General features: G+C 42.7%; 1 protein-coding gene across 1 annotated transcript in view; it reads left to right on the top strand.

The window, feature by feature from the left end:
- Window positions 1-19,364, top strand: part of PDE6B (phosphodiesterase 6B) — a 75,625-nt gene that overhangs the window by 8,329 nt on the left and 47,932 nt on the right. Inside the window, exons 4-10 of the mRNA XM_075849856.1 lie at window positions 103-243; window positions 546-620; window positions 2,168-2,232; window positions 4,019-4,085; window positions 12,013-12,060; window positions 13,424-13,573; window positions 15,727-15,870. Of these exons, the coding sequence (XP_075705971.1) occupies window positions 103-243; window positions 546-620; window positions 2,168-2,232; window positions 4,019-4,085; window positions 12,013-12,060; window positions 13,424-13,573; window positions 15,727-15,870 (690 nt within the window). The remainder of the gene's footprint in view (window positions 1-102; window positions 244-545; window positions 621-2,167; window positions 2,233-4,018; window positions 4,086-12,012; window positions 12,061-13,423; window positions 13,574-15,726; window positions 15,871-19,364) is intronic.

The following is a 19,364-nucleotide window of genomic DNA, read 5'->3' as shown; positions in this document are numbered from 1 at the left end:
TATCTATCTTTATTCTATCTATCCTAATATGGTGAAACTTTAATGCACAAATATGAAATAATAAAATTTTAATTGGGACATATTCCTTTATTAATACTACAGGTACTGTTATGGTCAGCAAACAAAGTATTTGAAGAGCTTACAGATATTGAAAGACAGTTCCACAAGGCCTTCTATACCGTTAGAGCATATCTTAACTGTGAAAGATATTCAGTTGGTCTTCTGGACATGTCAAAAGAAAAGGTATTGTATAAAATACAAAAATATAGTTGTAATCCTGGCCCAGTATTTAATTCTACATGTAGTCATCTGACTTCTTAAAAATCCCTCAGGATAGCATGGGTAGTATTCCAATTATTATTGCATCATCATATAAGTGCTACTAATACTGTTCACTATTGTAAAACAGAAAACCACTTTTATGTTTGCTGAAACAACGACAAAATTTTAATCCACATTACCTTGTCAGAAGTGATGGTAGTAGATTAATACAGACTTATGTTGTTTCAGCTAGCAGAAAGCTAAATCTCAAATTACTTTTTAAGGAATTTTTTGACCTGTGGCCTGTTCTGATGGGAGAAGTTCCTCCATATTCTGGACCACGGACACCAGATGGAAGGGTATGGTAACCATAAGTGATATCATGTTTAGTGTTTATTAACGTTTCATATAACTTTCAAACTTAGGATAAGCAACATATTTCAGCCCATGGAATAATTATAGATGACAGGAGAATTTTCTAGATCTTTCAAGTGAGGCACGAAGTCATTTGAATTAAAAGTAGGTTTATTGATTTCTTGCTGGCAAGGAGACAACAAAAATATACGCTATATGGTTGTCAAGTGGTTGTCTGAGCTCTTACTCTTATGTCCTTGTCATGTCCATGGCCGCGGGCCGTCAGGCTCACTCACCTCCTGACGGCCGCAGCCATGGGTCTGCGAGCACTGGCCCCAGTCTCCTCCTCAGGAGACACCAGCGCTCACTTCCGCTTAACTTGGCCGGGTCCCGTAGGGTGCGCGTGCACGCTCATGCCCGCTCTTAAAGGACCAGTGCACACACCGGAGTTTAATGTCAAAATTAGCCCATGCATACCCTGGACTATAAGAAGGGCCCAGCCCCTTCCTCCCATGCCTGAGCATTGTTGTCGTACCCTAAGTTTGTCTAGCAAATGGTCTCCTAGTGTTTCCAAATTCCCAGTGTTCCCTGTTCCTGTATCCTGTATCCTGTGCTACCTGGTCAAGTGCCGTGCTGAGCTGTAGTCATGCTGTGCTGTATTCCACGCCTGTCCTGCTACACCACGCCTCACGTCTGCCTGCTGCCTAAGTCCCAGCCGAGCCTGTCATTGCTTCTGTCCTAGCTGCCACAGGTAACCATACAAACTATAGACTGTGACCTGCGCCCTGTTGGCCAGCTGCCATACCGTCAAGGCGGTACGGCCCAGTGGGTCCACACACCCAACGGGACAGTTTGGTTTTGGTTTTGGTTTTAACCAGGTGCAGCTCAGACTTACTCATGACAGGGCGCATCCTGTCAGAACTAGTTTTACATCTTGGTGGTCTTGGTGGTTGACTAAGTTTCCTGACAGTTTGCCTTTATTGTCTCAGTCAAAATCACATGAATTTCAAACTTTTCCAACAATACAATTGGATTATTCAACCATTTCTGCAAATATGTTGTTTAATTCATATCGAACTATTGTATTTTTTTTGTATTGTATTTTTTTTTCAGTTTTCTTAGGCTTAATTGAGAAAATTATTATTAACATTTGTTATTTATTGCACATACAGATGTAGCGTCTTTAACTTGACTTTTAACGCATTAAATACACAGTGGCAAGATCCTTTATCTTGAGTTTGTCAATGACTTTTATATGGCTTTTGTTGTGTAATATCACGCAGCAGCAAGTTATCAGAGTCAAGATAAAGATGGCTACATCCGTACAGGTCATATCATTAATAAGGTTAAATAGTTTATTTGTTAATCAACCCATAAGAAATTGACTCAAGTGGCAAGTAATCGGATTCAAAGACAACTCCATATGGCGTTGTCTTCTGCTGGACCTTTAGGGTCCATTATTGTGTCCGATCCTGGCCCCACTGGCCGATCCTCTGGTGGGACAGTCTGACTGTGTTTTAGTTTAACTGCATAAATGTTTGTGTATTTTTAGGAAATTTTATTCTACAAGGTTATTGATTACATTCTGCATGGAAAAGAAGACATCAAAGTTATTCCGTAAGTGTATCTAGAGCATATATTTAGAATATTAAATGTGTATAAAACTTATAGAAATATTGCAGAGAACAGGTTTAATAGCTTACTACCCGAGTTAAACCCACTTATGATGTAACATTAGCTTACCTGAGTGATACACATTTGTGATGTCACAGTACATTACCTGTCTAAAACCCACTTGTTATGTCACAATGGTTTACCTAGCTTTTACACACTTGTGATGTCACAGCAGCTTACCTGACAGATACATAGTTGTTATGTCACAGCAGCTTACTTGACTTAAAGGGGTTTTCCCATGAGAGACATTGATGACATATCCACATATCAACTCTGGGACCCGCATCTATCTCTAGAATGGGGCCCCCTAAACCCCGTTCTAGCTTTGTCTGCTCTTGCTGCCTCCCGGCCACTTCCTGGTTATATGGTCGGGAGTTATGAAAACAGCATAGCTCGCTGAGCTATGCTGTTTCTGTAACTTGCATAGTAGTGAATGGCAGTTACGGAAGCAGCATAGCATGCGAGCTACGCTGTTTCCGTAACATGCGACCTACGCTGTTTCTGTAATTATCATTGAGTCCTATGGGACTTATGGAACAGCGTAGCTCAGCGAGCTACGCTGTATTCGTAACTCCCGACCATATAACTTTTTTCATGGTCGGTATTCACCTGGATCAGCCAATCGGCAGACCAGGGTTTAGGGGGCCCTGTTCTAGAGATAGGTGCGGGTCCCAAAGGTGGGACTCGCATCTATCTGACATTTATGACATATCCTGTGGATATGACACAAATGTCTCATGGGAAAACCCCTTTAAACCCTTTATGATGTTACGGCAGCCTACATGAGTGATATACATTTGTGTAACCCACTTGTAATGTCACAGTTGTTTACCTAATTTAAACACAGTTGTAATGTCATAGAACTAGACAGCTATTTATCTAACTGAAACCCGTTTATGATGTCACAGAAGTTTACCTCACTTTAATACACTTGTGATGTCAGTTTACATGACTGAAATCCACTTCTGATGTCATGTCAACTTATCTGACAGAAACACAGTTGTGATGTCACATCAGCTTACCCGACTAAAACCCACTTGTGATGTCTCAGCAGCGAGCCTGACTGAAACACATTTGTGATGTCACAGCAGCTTATCTGACAGAAGGACAGTTGTGATGTCAGCAGCTTACCTGATGGAAACACAATTGTAATATCACAGTAACTTACGAACTTATGACAAGTCAATGAAATGTTTTCTGGGCTCATCATCATTTGCAACTTTCTGTGAGAGTCGCAAACAGAAAGCCGTTGTTAGTAAACTGATATGACCTCTTGGCTACAATTTGCTAAAAGGGTACACAGAGGAAACACTAGGGGGGAAACTTACAGTTGTTATCTGGGGCTACGTGTTTGTATGCCAAATATCAGACAACTGCCAAATATACATCCCAAGGTTGGTGGTGGCAGCATTATACTATGGGAATGTTTCTCTATAGTTTGGTCTAGAATGTTTATGAATACAGAAGGAATAATAATATTAATAATATGGTAATAAGTGCAGTGTCCATATGTGCAAAGCTGTCAAAGACCTTTGCAGACACACTCAAGGTTGTAATTACTGCCACTACTGATACTGACTTGAAGAGGTGAATTCAATTATTTTATGTTTAATAATTAAAAATAAAAGGAGAAAGCTTTAAAAAGACCAAGAGACGAATACTTTTATAGCACATTTTATAGTTAAATTATGATATATTTATTATATATTATGGTTTTTTTTCCTTCAAGAAACCCACCAGCTGATCACTGGGCTCTGGTTAGTGGGCTTCCGACTTTTGTTGCAGAGAGTGGATTTGTAAGTTTATATCTGATATTATTTCGAATAGAAAGCTTTGCTTAGAAGTCATACTATGATGTTAACAAGTATCCCATGCCCAATTTTATCATTTAATTCTACTGTTTAAAGAATAGCAGGGGATTTGGAGCTCTGTGTTGGAAAAATGCAACTCCAACTTCTATAAATACATATTATCAAATTCACAGAGCTCTCAGTTGGGGTAGTTTTGCTATGAGACCCTATGATTTCAGTATACACCCCTTCTAAGTCTATAGATTCATTTACCATTTATATCCATTTGGAACAAATTAAAATTTTCTGCAGTTCATTGTTTTGCCAACTTCTTAAATAGCTTTCAGAGAGATCTATTTTTGTAGATATATTGCACCCTTTAATTCTGGTCATGCCCCTATAACAACAGCCAGAGGACCCTCATAAACAGTGCAAGCCAGTGGTGTGCTTTTACTGAATCCTCCCAATAGAATGTATCATAAGCTAAGGAGGGTATTGATCAACCTTTCTACCCCAGTTTTCTGGAGTAGAAGAGTCTCAAAGTGGCCCAAAAATCACAGTTCACTACTCAAATTGGGACTTTTGGCCTTTCTACGACACCTTCGCCTCTTTTGTGGAAAGAGGATTTGACTTACTAAAAGGGGTCAGAGTCACAGTTACCCAACAAATGCATAATAATTTATGGCATAAAAATAAATGGAAATTATATTGGAAATCTAGGAGTTTGAGTGGATTTCCCTCTGTGGGGCAGAGCAAGGTAGAGGCTCATGCCAGGCCAAGTACCCCCCCCCCCCCCCCCCCCCCGATCGGACTAACCCGACCCTTTCAGGCAGTTAAAATAAAACGTTTAAAGATTAAACCTCATTGCTCTTCCGTGTCCCCTCAGGCTCCCTCAGTGTGCAGCGACTGACACAAGGTCCTGATAATGGGCAGCATCATACCTCATATAATCCTCCGCACACAGAGGAAGTCTGAGGGGACCCAGAGGGGAGAAGAGAAAAGTGTCACCAATCAGCTACAGTGTCACAACTGCTTGTGCTGTGTGATCTCTCTCTCGAGTTCACACAGTCTTGTGATCCTTGTCTGCCGAAAGCTGAAGAGAAGGGGAGCGAGCGCGCGCGCGCATGCACGCAGAAGATTCTACGTCGCCGCTGCCGACGATACTCCCGCCGCCATGGAACAGAAGCGCACTCCTCTCCAGCTCTTGTCAGGCAGTGATAGAAAGACTGTGTGATCTCACGAGCGAGATCACAGAGCACAAGCCGCTCTCACACTGTCCGTAGCTGGACAGTGTCAGAGCGATAAGTAACACGTCCCCATGCCATTTAGAAATAAAGAAACGCCTCACTGACAGTTCAGGGGTTTATTTATATATTGGGCGCCAAATATAACAGCACCGATATCTAAATAAAAAAATAGATTTTTTATTTTAAGTGAGAAAGTGTTTGTGAAGCCCTGCCTATTACATGCTACACTCAGCTGCACATGTATGGGCAGGGGAAAGGTTCTCTTTAACTTTATTCCAAAAATCAGCTAATAAGTGGAAATGAAGCAACTTACCAATATACAGTACTTCTTTATGAATGTGCAATGGTAAAGGTTGTACTTGTGATGCCATATGACTGCCCATGGTGACTTGATATGAATATCACGCAGTTGTGCTTATAGAGCACGTAAATATGTTACTTAACGACATAAATGCAATGGGGCAAGGTCAACCTTTATTTTTACTGTAGTGTTAATGAGTTTTGTACAATGGTCATAAGTGGCATAATTGGTCATGACTGTATATTGGTAGGTTGCTTCTGTTCTAATTATCAACACATTTCTAGAAGAAAACCTTAATTCCCAGAAAACCCCTTTAGAGAGTACTGGTTTGGAGCCAACTGGGTGAATATATAAGGGAATTGCGAGCACTGCAGTTCCCTAATATACTTTTATTAGCCGAATATCTGATACTGCAAGCTTGGGAATTTGAGCCGAGGCTAAAATAATGCATGTAAATTTACTCAGTTTGTGCTGTGATTTTTATGTGAAAGCAGCTGCCGTTTTTTTACAGAAGCAGTCATATAATAGGTCTTACATGTAATTTTCCATGCCTAGTTTTTTTTTTTCCCATTGCAGTCGTTAGAGGGGAAACCACAATAAATCTGAAACAAAACTACAAGAAACAGATATGGCATTTCATGGTTTAGAAAAAAAACCACAACATACCCTGAAAATCATGTGATTTTCTGCCACGTGTAATCTGGCCACTGCTGTACCTATTACCCTTACCCTTAATGTGTACCTATTATTTTCATTTTTTTCCATAAATCAATAGTCTATGCAAAAGCAATAAACGTTTTAATATATCTTGTTAAAGAAAATGCCTATTTCTCCAATTATTAGACGCCTGTTATCTTCCCCTATACCTGGCTTTTAGGCTGGGTTCACACTGAGTTTTTTGCAGGAGGAAAATCTGGCTCACAAATTCCGTTTGGAATTTTGAGGCAGATTTTCCTCTGCCTGCACGCCGTTCTTCGCGGCGTCTTTCACCTGCGGCAATTGAGTGCCGCGGGCATAAAACGCAGCGAAATACGCTTTCTCTGCCTCCCATTGATGTCAATGGGAGGTCAGAGGCGTAAACGCCCGTAGATAGGGCATGTCCCTTCTTTTTTCCGCGAGCTGGTTTTTCCGCTCGTGGGAAAAAAAACGCCTCCGCCTCCCATTGAAATCAATGCGACGCATTTTCGGCCGTTTTTTGGCACGTTTTGTGGCGCGGTTTCCGCGTGAAAAAACTCTGTGTGAACTCCCCCTTACATTGTCTTTAACTGTCTAGAAGCTCTGCACTCACTGAAAACAAGGTCAACCATGAGGCATGAAAGTCATTGGAGCGTCTGACTGAGGGATCATATTACACAGAGCAGGGAGACTGTGTGAGTGAAGCGGGTAGGAGGAGGGTGAGAGAGGGAGGCTATCTACACACATGCATAAATAAATAAATATAGATTCTCCAGCTGCACAGATCTTCTTCTAATAAGTATTATACTATATCACACCAGTGTTTGATTGAGAGCAGCACAGCTTAGGCTTCTTTCACAACTGCATCAGGGCTCCATTCCGACGTTCCATCTGAGCTTTCCGTCACAAGGGAGCCCTGACTGACACAAACTGAAACCAAAAGTTTCCGTTTCCATTACCATTGATTTCAATGGTGACGGATCCGGCGCCAATAGTTTCAGTTTGTCTACATTGTTCAAGGGTTCCGTCGTTTTGACGGGATGAATAGCGTAGTCGACTATGGTATTAATCCCGTCAAAATGACGGAACCCTTGCACAACGGAGACAAACTGAGACCATTGGCACCGGATCTGTCACCATTGGAATCAATGGTGATGGGAACGGAAACCTTTGGTTTCAGTTTGTGTCAGTCAGGGCTCCGTTCTGACGGAAAGCCCTGACGGAACGTTGGAACGGAGCCCTGACGCAGATTTGAACAAATCCTTAGTCTTTTCAATGTAAAATCTTAGTTATAATGTCCTAAACACTTTGCTACAGCAGTGTATGTATGTGTATTAAAGGGTTATTCACAACTTCATAAATGTAGCTAGGAAGCTCCCCCATGTAAAGTTAAACAATTTTCTAATTACCTGTCCGTCGCCCAGCGATGTCGTTTTCTTGCGATTCTTGATTGAAGTCCAGGTTGGTCCCTCTTTGTTTCTTGCGCGTTGTCTAGGTTCCCGGCCACCGCTATTTACCTTTAGCGGTGGCCGCGCATGCGTAATGACATCCTCTCTGTCCTAAGCAGAGGATGTCATTGATCTCGTAAACGCGCATCTCGGCGCATATCGGCGCATGCGCAGTAGATGCAGTGGCAGGCACCCGTCGCGAGGAGAAGTCTGCACTCCGCTAAAGGTATGTATATATATATATATATATATGTGTTTGTGTATGTGTGTGTTTGTGTATATATGTGTGTTTGGGTATGTGTCTTTGTGTGTTTTTGTTTTTATATGTGTGTTTGTGTATATGTGTGTGTTTATGTGTGTGTGTTTATGTGTGTGTGTTTGTGTATATATGGGTGTGTTTGTGTATATGTGTTTGTGTATATGTTTGTGTGTGTGTGTTTGTGTATATGTGTGTATATGTGTTTGTGTGTTTATGTGTGTGTGTTTGTGTATATATGGGTGTATTTGTGTATATGTGTATGTGTATATGTTTGTGTGTATATTTTTGTGTGTGTTTGTGTATATCTGTGTGTTTGTGTATATGTGTGTGTGTTTGTGTGTTTATGTGTGTGTGTTTGTGTATATATGGGTGTGTTTGTGCATATGTGTTTGTGTATATGTTTGTGTGTATGTGTTTTTGTATATGTGTGTGTTTGTGTATATGTGTGTTTGTGTATATATGGGTGTGTTTGTGTATATGTGTTTGTGTATGTGTTTGTGTGTGTGGTTGTGTGTATATGTGTGTGTTTGTGTATGTATGTTTATGTGTGTGTGTGTTTGTGCATATATAGGTGTTTTTGTCTACATGTGTTTGTGTATATATGGGTGTGTTTGTGTACATGTGTTTGTGTATATGTTTGTGTGTATATGTGTGTGTTTGTGTATATATGGGTGTGTTTCTTTATATGTGTTTGTGTATATGTGTGTGTGCTTGTGTGTATATGTGTGTATTTGTGTATGTGTTTGGGTGTTTATGTGTGTGTGTTTGTGTATAGATGGGTGTGTTTGTTTATATGTGTTTGTGTGAGTGTGTGTTTGTGTGTATATGTGTGTTTGTGTATGTGTTTGTGTGTTTATGTGTGTGTGTTTGTGTATAGATAGGTGTGTTTGTGTATATGTGTTTGTGTATATATTTGTGTGTGTTAGTGTATATATGTGTGTGTTTGTGTATGTGTGTGTGTGTGTGTGTGTGTGTGTGTTTGTGTATATGTGTGTATGTGTTTGTGTGTGTGTTTGTGTATATGTGTGTGTTTGTGTATATGTGTGTGTTTGGGTATGTGTTTGTGTATATCTTGTTGTGTTTGTGTATATGTGTGTGTGTTTGTGTATATGTGTGTGTTTGTGTATGGTTGTTTGTGTGTGCGTGTATATACGTGTGTAGGTGAGTATAAGTATTGGTATTGTTCACATTGATAACTTTTTTTTTATGTTGTTGCAGATTTTGATGTACCGATTGGACTACATCTTCGATTCTTTGGACTACTGCGTAGATCTAAGTTTTTTCAAATTTTTATAAAATGGTTAACGAGGGTTTTGTTGGGGATTTCTTATTTCAATAAAAAAAATTGTATTTGTGTTTTTTTATTAAACTTTATTAGTGCCTAGATAATGGCAGTTGGCTGATTGACAGCGTCCATTATTAAGGCGGTACTTAGTGTTAGCCGGTGCAGAGGCTAGCACTAACTACCATTATTACCCCGGTACCCACCACCACCAGGGGTGCCGGGAAGAGCCAGGTACGATCCAGTACCCGACCACCTGTTGTGACGGTCGGGCGCTGGGGCGGCCGCAGGCTGGTATTATGAGGCTGGGAAGGACCAAAAAGAGTGGACCTTCCCACCATTGTAATGCCAGGCTGCTGCTGTGTTGTATCGGGCTGGTTATAGAAATGGGGGGGGACCCACACATCGTTTTTTTTTTTAATTTAACAATAGACGTTGGGTCCCCCACATTTTTAATAACCAGCCATATACAAGGCCGCAGCAGCCTGGCATTACACGGGTGGGAAGGGCCACTGGTTTTGTACATTCCCAGGCTAATAACACTGTGTTGTATGTGGCTGGTTATGATAAATTGGGTGGAACCCCATGTCTTTTTTAAAAAAATTAAAAAATAAATAATTTTAAAAAATGACGCGGGGTCCCCCCCATTTTTATAACCAGCCAGATACAACACAGCAGCAGCAGCCTAGCATTACAAGGGTGGGAAGGTCCACTGTTTTTGGCCCTTCCCAGCCTCATAATACCAGCCTACGGCCGCCCCAGTGCCCGCCAATCACAACAGATGGTCGGGTACTGGATCGTACCTGGCTCTTCCCGGCACCCCTGGTGGCGGTGGGTACCGGGGTAATAATGGGGGTTAGTGTTAGCCTCTGCACCGGCTAACACTAAGCCTCGCCTTAGTAATGGATGTTGTCACTCAGACAGCGGCCATTACTAAAGTGGTACTAATAAAACTTGAAAAGAAAAGACAAAGATATAGATAAAATATTTTATTGAAATAAAGCACCCCCAACACAACCCTCATTAACCATTTTATTGTAGAAAAAAAGCCGTCATCAAAGTAGTCCTCGAAACCGACGTAGTCCAACGACCAAACCTTAGTTTCAGTTTCATGCGTGACACTGACTGTTATACCATGTATAGAAGCCTGCCATAAAGTTGGCTTAGATACAGGGCGCCAGCAGATAGTATCATACATGGCCATACAGACATATATACAAACAAACATACATACATGCAAACATACATATATACAAGCATGCACATACATACATGCAAACATAGATACATGCAAACATACATACATACATACATACATACATGCAAACATACATACATGCCAACATACATACATGCAAACATACATACATGCAAACTCACATACATGCAAACATACATACATGCATACATAAATAAACTCACCTAAGACATTCCCACGAAGATCTGAACGGTCCCGTCACTTTTCTTCTTACTGCTCCCATTCACAATAACAAAGCGGTGAGCGCAGATGACGTTATCACGTGGGACTGATATGATTACGTCATCTGCGCCAAAACGCGTTGTTACTATGAATGCGAGTGGCGCCAAGTAGAAGGAAGATGGCAAGTGACGGGACCGTTCAGAGCTCCGTAGGAACGTCTTAGGTGAGTTTATTTTTTTAATATTTTTTTTGTTGTTCGCCGGGTGCTGATGCAGCACCGGTGCGGCGGCTACAGAAATTACATGTAGTGAGAGGGTGGGGGAGGGAAAAGTTGGTTGCCGAAACGGGGTGAATATAGTGTAACGTTGTTGACATTCACGGGTAGTTCGTCTCAACCGGGCTTACCATGCCCACTTCAGACATACATTCTCCCGATGTTGCTAGAACTACAGTATCTAGCATCATCGGGAGCGCGCACACTGCAGAGCAGAGCGGCTTGATTGACATCGAGCCGCTCACGCCCCTTTTTTGAAAAGATAACCAGCACTTGCTGAGTTATGAAGTGTAAAAAAAAGGTACTTAGGGAATGAATTTTTAAAAAATGTTAACAGCAAATATTTTAATATTAAATTCCAGCTTAGAATGTCTAAAAAAAAAAATTTGACTCAACTTGGGAACAACCCTTTAAGGGGGATCTGCAGACAGGCTGCCAGTACTCATGCTTCATGAAGGAGAAGATGATTGATGTCAATAATGAGCCTGGGAGAACCTTAAGGGTATAGTTCACACAGAGTTTTTCAGCGCTGGTTTTTGACGGAATCCGCTCAAAAAATCGTCCAAAATCGCCTCCTATTAATTTCAATGGGAGGCGGATGTGTTTTTTCCCCGCGAGCGACATGCAACATTCTCTTTCTTCCCGCGGTTCCATCTCTGAACCTCCCATTAAAATAAATGGGAGGCAGAGAAAGCGATTTTCGCTGCATTTTTTCCCTACAGCGCTCAATGGTTGCGGCCGAAAAAAACGCCGCAAAAAATGGGGCAAACAAAGTGCAGGCAGGACAAATTCTGCCTGCAAAAAATTCTGTGTGAACATACCCTAAAAGCTCACATAGTAGACTGACCAGACCCTCTGCTGGTTCATCTAAAGCAGTCACAGAATTTCTGGCTGGAGGACAGTGTGCAGTGCTCCTGAGTGTGGGAGAACAATATAGCAGCTCGTGTCAGCCCCGTCTAGAGCTGAGGATGAAAACACTATACAGAAGTGTAACTTTTTTAATTATATTATTTTTACTCCTTCACAGATTTGCAACATTATGAATGCAGCTGCAGATGAAATGTTCAAATTTCAGGTAAAAATATATTGTTTCAGTAATGTAGTTCTTGTAGACAACACATTCTCTATCAATCACCTGAGCATTTCCACATCTTTGTTAGAAGAAATGTTGTCTTTAATATTATACATGTTCGATCTGTCATTATAGTTGTTGCTTTTGTATCTTTTTTTTATTTTTTTAGAAAACTGATTTGTTGGGACCAAAATGGATTGTTGTACCGAGTGAAATTTCGGTCAAGCTGTTGGATTACATAAGGGCTAGACAGCAATAATAGATTATGCCTTTCCTCTCTGGCACATTTGGTTATCAGTTTACCAGATTGCGGACAGCTCTGTCATCTCATAAAATGAAAGCAATGGAATATTGGTCTAAATGCAGTTAAATGAAGCAGAGCGCTCTCAGTATTTCCAGTATTATGTGTCAAATTAATGCAGGGGGCAGGGAGAGCAGGAAGTCTGTGAGGTGCCATTTCAGCCAATAGCTGCAGAGGAAGAAGTGATATCCGATAAGGGCGCATCATTTTGGCAACTTATGCTGTACAGCCCAGTAACATGGAGCCTTGGAAACTAAAATAAAATAATGATTGGCCCTAATATGACAAATTATCCTAGTAGGTTCATTTTATTAATTAGGAAAATCTATCAGTTTCACTATAAACATGTGTATTATTGAAAAAAGTAGTAGTATAGTAAAATACACCCTTTGTTGGAAACCATTTAGAGAGGTAATATTTCTGATGCAGATTCCTGAGAAGCTCATGACTTTGCCTCTTTGGAGTGATGACCCAGAAAACTGGGAAGATGTAAAGCACCATGGAGCTCTGAGGAAAGAGTAAATTTCCTTTTTTTCCCTAGATTAAGGTCTCGTGCACACGACCGTAGCCATGTGCACGGCCGTGATTCTCGGGTCGGACGAGGGTGGAGTGTCACTCGCAAGCCGCCCGCAAATCGCGGGCCGTGCACATAGCCGCGTGCATTATTTCCTATGAGCCTGGACCGCAGAACACGGCCGTAATAAGACATGTCCGTTCTTTCTGCGGTCCAGGCTCCTGGGCCATGCACAGACCGTGTGCATGGCCCCATAGGAATGAATGGGGCCACAATTCTCCCCCGTGGATTTTCGGGGGAATTGCGGCCGCAAAAGCACGTTCGTGTGCATGGGGCCTTATAATTTAATTTAATCTCTAAAATTGCTCTAAAATAAATCTTTGCCTCAGCTTCAAGGAATTGTTCACAAATTCATTAGAATAGAAGTCTTACACATACGGGGCAGTTTATAGTGCACTGGATGGAGCACACACAAGTGCCTGAAACCCCATATGTAACTAACCTAGCTGTTTTTCTCTTCGTTATGTATTAATGTATTTATTGTTTTCAAGAAAGAACCATTGGATGAATCTGGCTGGGTTATTAAAAATGTTCTATCCATGCCCATTGTAAACAAAAAGGAAGAAATTGTTGGTGTTGCCACCTTTTACAACCGGAAGGATGGTAAACCTTTTGATGAGATGGATGAAACTCTGATGGAGGTAACTACTGTTGATGTTGGTTATGCCACAGTCCTATCTTTTTACTGTTCGTATTTAATGTACTTATAGGAGTCCTACTTTTAATTGTGGAATAATTCCTTAAAGAAGTGCAGGACACTTCTTGGGACGTAATCGTTTTTCATTGAATCCAATGAAGAACAGCTCCAAATTACGCCCATAATTGACGCCTCGCAAAACGCGAGTACGAGCAATTACGTCTGAAATGCAGGAGCTGTTTTGTCCTGAAAATAGCGCCGTAATTTCAGCCGTAATTGACGTTATCGTGTTCACATACCCTAAGAGGTATTTCAGGCTGTACAGGTTTCTATCTGCTGGAAGTAAACAAGGATGTTCCCATAAACAGAGATATTGAAAATGAGAAGAAATTCAAACAATATATACCAATATTTTTGTTTTGCTACAATTTATCTAAAATAACATTAAAAAAATCACTTTTTCAAATAGTATTGATTAAAAATATCCAACTGTCTGATGTCTTCATCTCCTATGCAAACCTATAGATGTGTCCACCCTTAACGTTACTTGAATTGCGTTTAAAGAGGCTCTGTCACCAGATTTTGCAACCCCTATCTGCTATTGCAGCAGATCGGCGCTGCAATGTAGATTACAGTAACGTTTTTATTTTTAAAAAACGAGCATTTTTGGCCAAGTTATGACCATTTTTGTATTTATGCAAATGAGGCTTGCAAACGTACAACTGGGCGTGTTTAAAGTAAAAGTCCAACTGGGCGTGTATTATGTGCGTACATCGGGGCGTTTTTAATACTTTTACTAGCTGGGCGTTCTGACGAGAAGTATCATCCACTTCTCTTCAGAACGCCCAGCTTCTGGCAGATCACGCTGTGACGTCACTTCCCCAGGTCCTGCATCGTGTCAGACGAGCGAGGACACATCGGCACCAGAGGCTACAGTTGATTCTGCAGCAGCATCAGCGTTTGCAGGTAAGTAGCTACATCGACTTACCTGCAAACGCTGATGCTGCTGCAGAATCAACTGTAGCCTCTGGTGCCGATGTGTCCTCGCTCGTCCGACAAGATGCAGGACCTGTGAGTGACGACACAGCGTGATCTCTCGAGAACACGGCTGTGTCTGCACTGCCAGAAGCTGGGCGTTCTGAAGAAAAGTGGATGATACTTCTCGTCAGAACGCCCAGCTAGTAAAAGTAGTAAACACACCCCGATGTACGCACACAATACACGCCCAGTTGTACTTTTACTTTTCAACACGCCCAGTTGTACTTTTGCAAGCCTCATTTGCATAAATACAAAAATGGTCATAACTTGGCCAAAAATGCTCGTTTTTAAAAAATAAAAACGTTACTGTAATCTACATTGCAGCGCCTATCTGCTGCAATAGCAGATAGGGGTTGCAAAATCTGGTGACAGAGCCTCTTTAAGTTCTACAATTTATCATGATACCAAATCAATATAATCTCGTGTCATTCAGTAAAAAATTTATACGTCAAACATTTATTTTTAACATAAGAGTCTATGGGCGACGGATGCATCCATCAGAGGCATCTTGTCACAGCCATCCAGTAAAAAAAAACATATACCGTAAACATAAACGATTTTTAACATGGGAGTTTATAGGCGACGGATGGCATCAGTCGGAGGTATACTTTTTATATACATGTTTATTTAACATCTCACGCTATACATCTCGGGAAATATCGGGTTCAAAGATAAGTTGAGAGAGGACATATCTGTATGTGCCCCTATGGTTACAGATTAGAAAAATAACCTGTATAGACTAATCCTGCAGTCATACTACCTTCCGTCTGTCCCCTACTTGTTGCTAACGTACATTTGATAGGTTGTCAAGTAGAATGGGAGAGGTGGAAGGGATTATGAGTGTAGGATCAGACTACACAGGCGTTTAGAATCTGTAACCACTGAGACACATAGGTCTGCATAGTAGTCACAAAACAATAGTATATCATTGACTCAGAGGCGGCCATACCATATGTACAATTATACAATGATTACGTTTTATTAACAAAAAACTGAATATGTCATTTCTGCAGTCCTATGTAAAACTACAGATATATTCAGTAAATAGTAAATGTTTTACTAGAAAGCAAGTATTTTAGTATGACATCATTAATGCTTCAATTCTTACCTTCTCTGCAGTCTTTGACACAATTTCTGGGCTGGTCTGTTCTAAACACTGATACCTATGACAGAATGAATAAGCTGGAAAACCGTAAAGACATTGCACAGGATATGGTGATGTACCACGTAAAGTGTAACAGTGACGAAATTCAAGATATCCTGGTAAGTCTTAGGGTATGTTCACACGGCTTATTTTCGGACGTTTTTCGGGCCGTAAATGGACGAAAAATGGCAGAAAAATCGGAAGCAGAACGGAAAAGAAGTGCATGTCACTTCTTCAGCCGTTTTTGGAGCCGTTTATCATAGACTCTATAGAAAAATAGCTCCAAAAACAACCTTTAAAAACGGCACCAAAAAAAACGACTTTGAATAAAAAACGTCTGAAAATGAGGAACTGTTTTCCCTTGAAAGCAGCTCCGTATTTTCAGACGATTTTAATTTTGTGTGTGTACATACCCTTAGGTATGTAAGGTTCACACTGAGATTTTTGCAGACAGAAAATCGGCCTCAAAATTCCGTTTGGAATTTTGAGGCAGGTTTTGCTATGCCTGCACGCCGATTTTTGTTGCGTTTTTAGCGCCGCAAGCAAAAAACGCAGCGATATTCGCTTTCTCTGCCTACCATTGATGTCAATGGGAGGTCAGAGGCGTAAACGCCAGAGGTTAGGGCATGTCCCTTCTTTTTCCCGCGAGATGGTTTTTCCACTCGCGGGAAAAAACGCCTCCGCCTCCCATTTTCGTCCATTTTTTTGGCGCGTTTTCCTACCTGGTTTCCGCATCAAAAAAACGTGTCAAAACAACTCTGCGTGAACTGGCCCTTATAATTTTTATGTATATTCTTACATGTTTGCCAGCTTCTGCACAAATGTTATTTATGCACAAAGGTCCCTCTGCCACATAGGAAGATACAAGTATTATAAATGCCACATAGTAGGGGGCAGGGGAACTGCTACAGATTTTAGGCCGTGATTACATGATTTTGCAGTTTAAAATGCTATGTCTAAGGCCTCATTTACACGAGCGTGGGCGTTTTGCGCGCGCAAAAAACGCCGCGTTTTGCGCACGTTGGCATTGCGTTTTGACTGCGTATTCGCAGCGTTGTTGCGTTTTAAACGCGCGCACGACTAGCGTTTGCAACGCGCGTCAAAAACGCAGAGGAGAATCATGGCAAGCCTGCCTACAAATCTGCCAGCTAGCCCAACCCCTGCTTGCTTGTAGAAGCAGGTTTATCACCTTAATCTCCACCTCTGCCGAGCTCGTCCATGTGTGGAATGTGCCTTTGGCATTATGTCCAGCAGGTGGCGTGTCTTTCTGACGCCAATGCAATTGTCCATGCAGAATGTGACACGCGTTATAGAAATGTGTGTCGGTCTGCATAACTTCTGCTGCATTCATGATGCTACCTTTGATGCACAATATATCCTTACACATGCAGGCAGCAGCCTCACTGTCGATCTCTCTCATCCTGCCCTCGCGTGTGGGATACTTTGGCGGCATATTTTGAGTGTCGATCTTGACCCGCACCGTGGGTGCGTGATGAACTTTGAAGGGTTCTCTGTTGTTTGTCTGCTTCCCTCTACACGTCACATGTGGCGTGTGGTATTTTTGTTTTTCGTGGTTGGTGTTGGGTTAGGGACTTGCAAAACAAGAGGAGTCTTGACGCGGGTTGTGAGCTTACATCTTTCGGGGTTTGAGCAGGGCTTTAGAAAGTTGGCAACCCTCTTTCTGGAGATAGAATCTTGTGTGGGATAAAGTTTTGAAAGTCCAATTGCTAGTGGACATAGTTTGCCTCGGGGCCCATGACAGCACCTAAACGTCCGCACCTCTTGCAAACCATATCACACCCCGAGTGTTTAACTCAAACCTCATATCACGTGTGTATGCATTGGACCCAAAGCCCAGAATTGTGCGAGAGTATAGGCAAAGGAAATGTGGCCCAAACATTGTGTTGTGTGGTATCAATGAATAACAACACGAAATCCAACCATTAAACATGCAATTTTTTACTACTGTGTTTTGCAAAAACACCCAGATTTAGCTTCCAAACAAAAACACCAACATGGTGTATAATAATAAACATCAAACCCAAAAAAGAACGGCGACTCGGCATCCCTGCACCACAACCAACTGTGGCGTCCAAAAATCAGGCCACCAACACACTCAAAGGTGTTGGTACTGGTGGCCCGGGGACGAATACGCATGCATTTCAGCACCACTATGCTGGACCTGGAGCTGTGTAGGTTGTTCCTCGCCAGCATAGTGGTGCTGATGTTGGCCCTGGTATGTTGGGCCAGGGAAGTGGGGAGCCATAGGGCGCATATACGGATGCGGCCGTTGCATATGGGGGGCTGGGTGGAATGGGCCAGGCACCTGGGGCATGGTGGCCGGCATGGCTGAACTGCGCCACTGTTCAATGGCCGTGAAGCACACGTTCGGATTTTGGGGCGGTCTGGAAGCGTCGATCAATGTTACGATCGACGCTTGCAGACGTCCCATACGGTCCATGGGGACCAGCCGGAGGAGGGGAACGATGCTTCGGCCAAAGGCGTCGTTCCCGTCCTCATCAGCGGCTCGCCTTAGATACTCCAGGACACGGGTATCTACCTGGCCAGCTACGGAGGCCTGTTGAGCACGGGCACGGCGAGTGTGGGCACGCACGGGGCGCTCCTCTGCCGGCGAGGCGACGGCCCGTGCAGACTGCCCAGGGGCGGGCTCCAGGGGTGTCGGCTCTGGGCTGGGGGGCAGGACATGGTTTGCAGGAGGTTCTGGCAGAGACTCGCCAACGTCTGTCTCCTCGGCGGTGTCCTCCAAATTGTCGGTGGTTCTAGGAGAAAATAACGTTAGAACAGAATATTGAACAATGCCCACAACAACACGATGGCAAACAGGACATGGGCGAACACACATTAGACACATGCAAAGGCAGAAACTCTTACGTGCGCATCTCCATGATGTCCTTCAAGAACATCAGTTGCTTGGTGTACATATAGGGTCGCTTGCGAGATGCGCCATCCCCGCTGCGTCCCCTTTCACCCATTTCACGCCGGAATTGGTCACGGCAGCTCCGCCACCGTGTTTTGATATCTTGGACTGTTGGATTAAAAAACACATATCACGCCATCAGAACTATCACCTCTCACTTCTAAATGATGGGCCCTGCACTGCCAATGACGTGGTACACAGTGATGCGCCTGCTCCACCAAAGTTCCTCGTGCTAATGTGCAGAAGACACATACAGGGCCCCAGGTCTTCAATAGGGATGACATGCATTGCCAGAAAATGCCTGGTACTCACCCAACCGACTGCGGTCCCGGGTTCGGCCACTCTCCCACTCCTGCTCGAAAAGGTCCTTGGCGACCACCTCCCAGGCGTCCTCCTTGACCGTCCGGTTGTGGTACGCCTCCAAGCGCGTGTTCCAGATCGCAGGATGTTCCTGGACAAGGACGATGAGGCGCTCCACGTCCATCCCACGCGGCATGGCAGCAGATGATTCACAGAGGAAGATACCTTCAACAGTCTCCAGTCACTTACTAGCCTTGCCCACTCGCAGTGGAAACGCAGGCACTTCCTGGTTTTTGTTTGCTTTGTCCAGCTTTATAGACTGTTTTTCATGGACATAACAACTCATGCGTGATTTTCGCGCATGCAACGCAGGAG

The sequence above is a fragment of the Rhinoderma darwinii genome, chromosome 1, assembly GCF_050947455.1.
Source record: "Rhinoderma darwinii isolate aRhiDar2 chromosome 1, aRhiDar2.hap1, whole genome shotgun sequence".
Lineage (NCBI taxonomy): Eukaryota > Metazoa > Chordata > Amphibia > Anura > Rhinodermatidae > Rhinoderma > Rhinoderma darwinii.
Note: the sequence above shows the minus strand (reverse complement) of the source record. Positions and strands in the feature narration are given on the sequence as shown.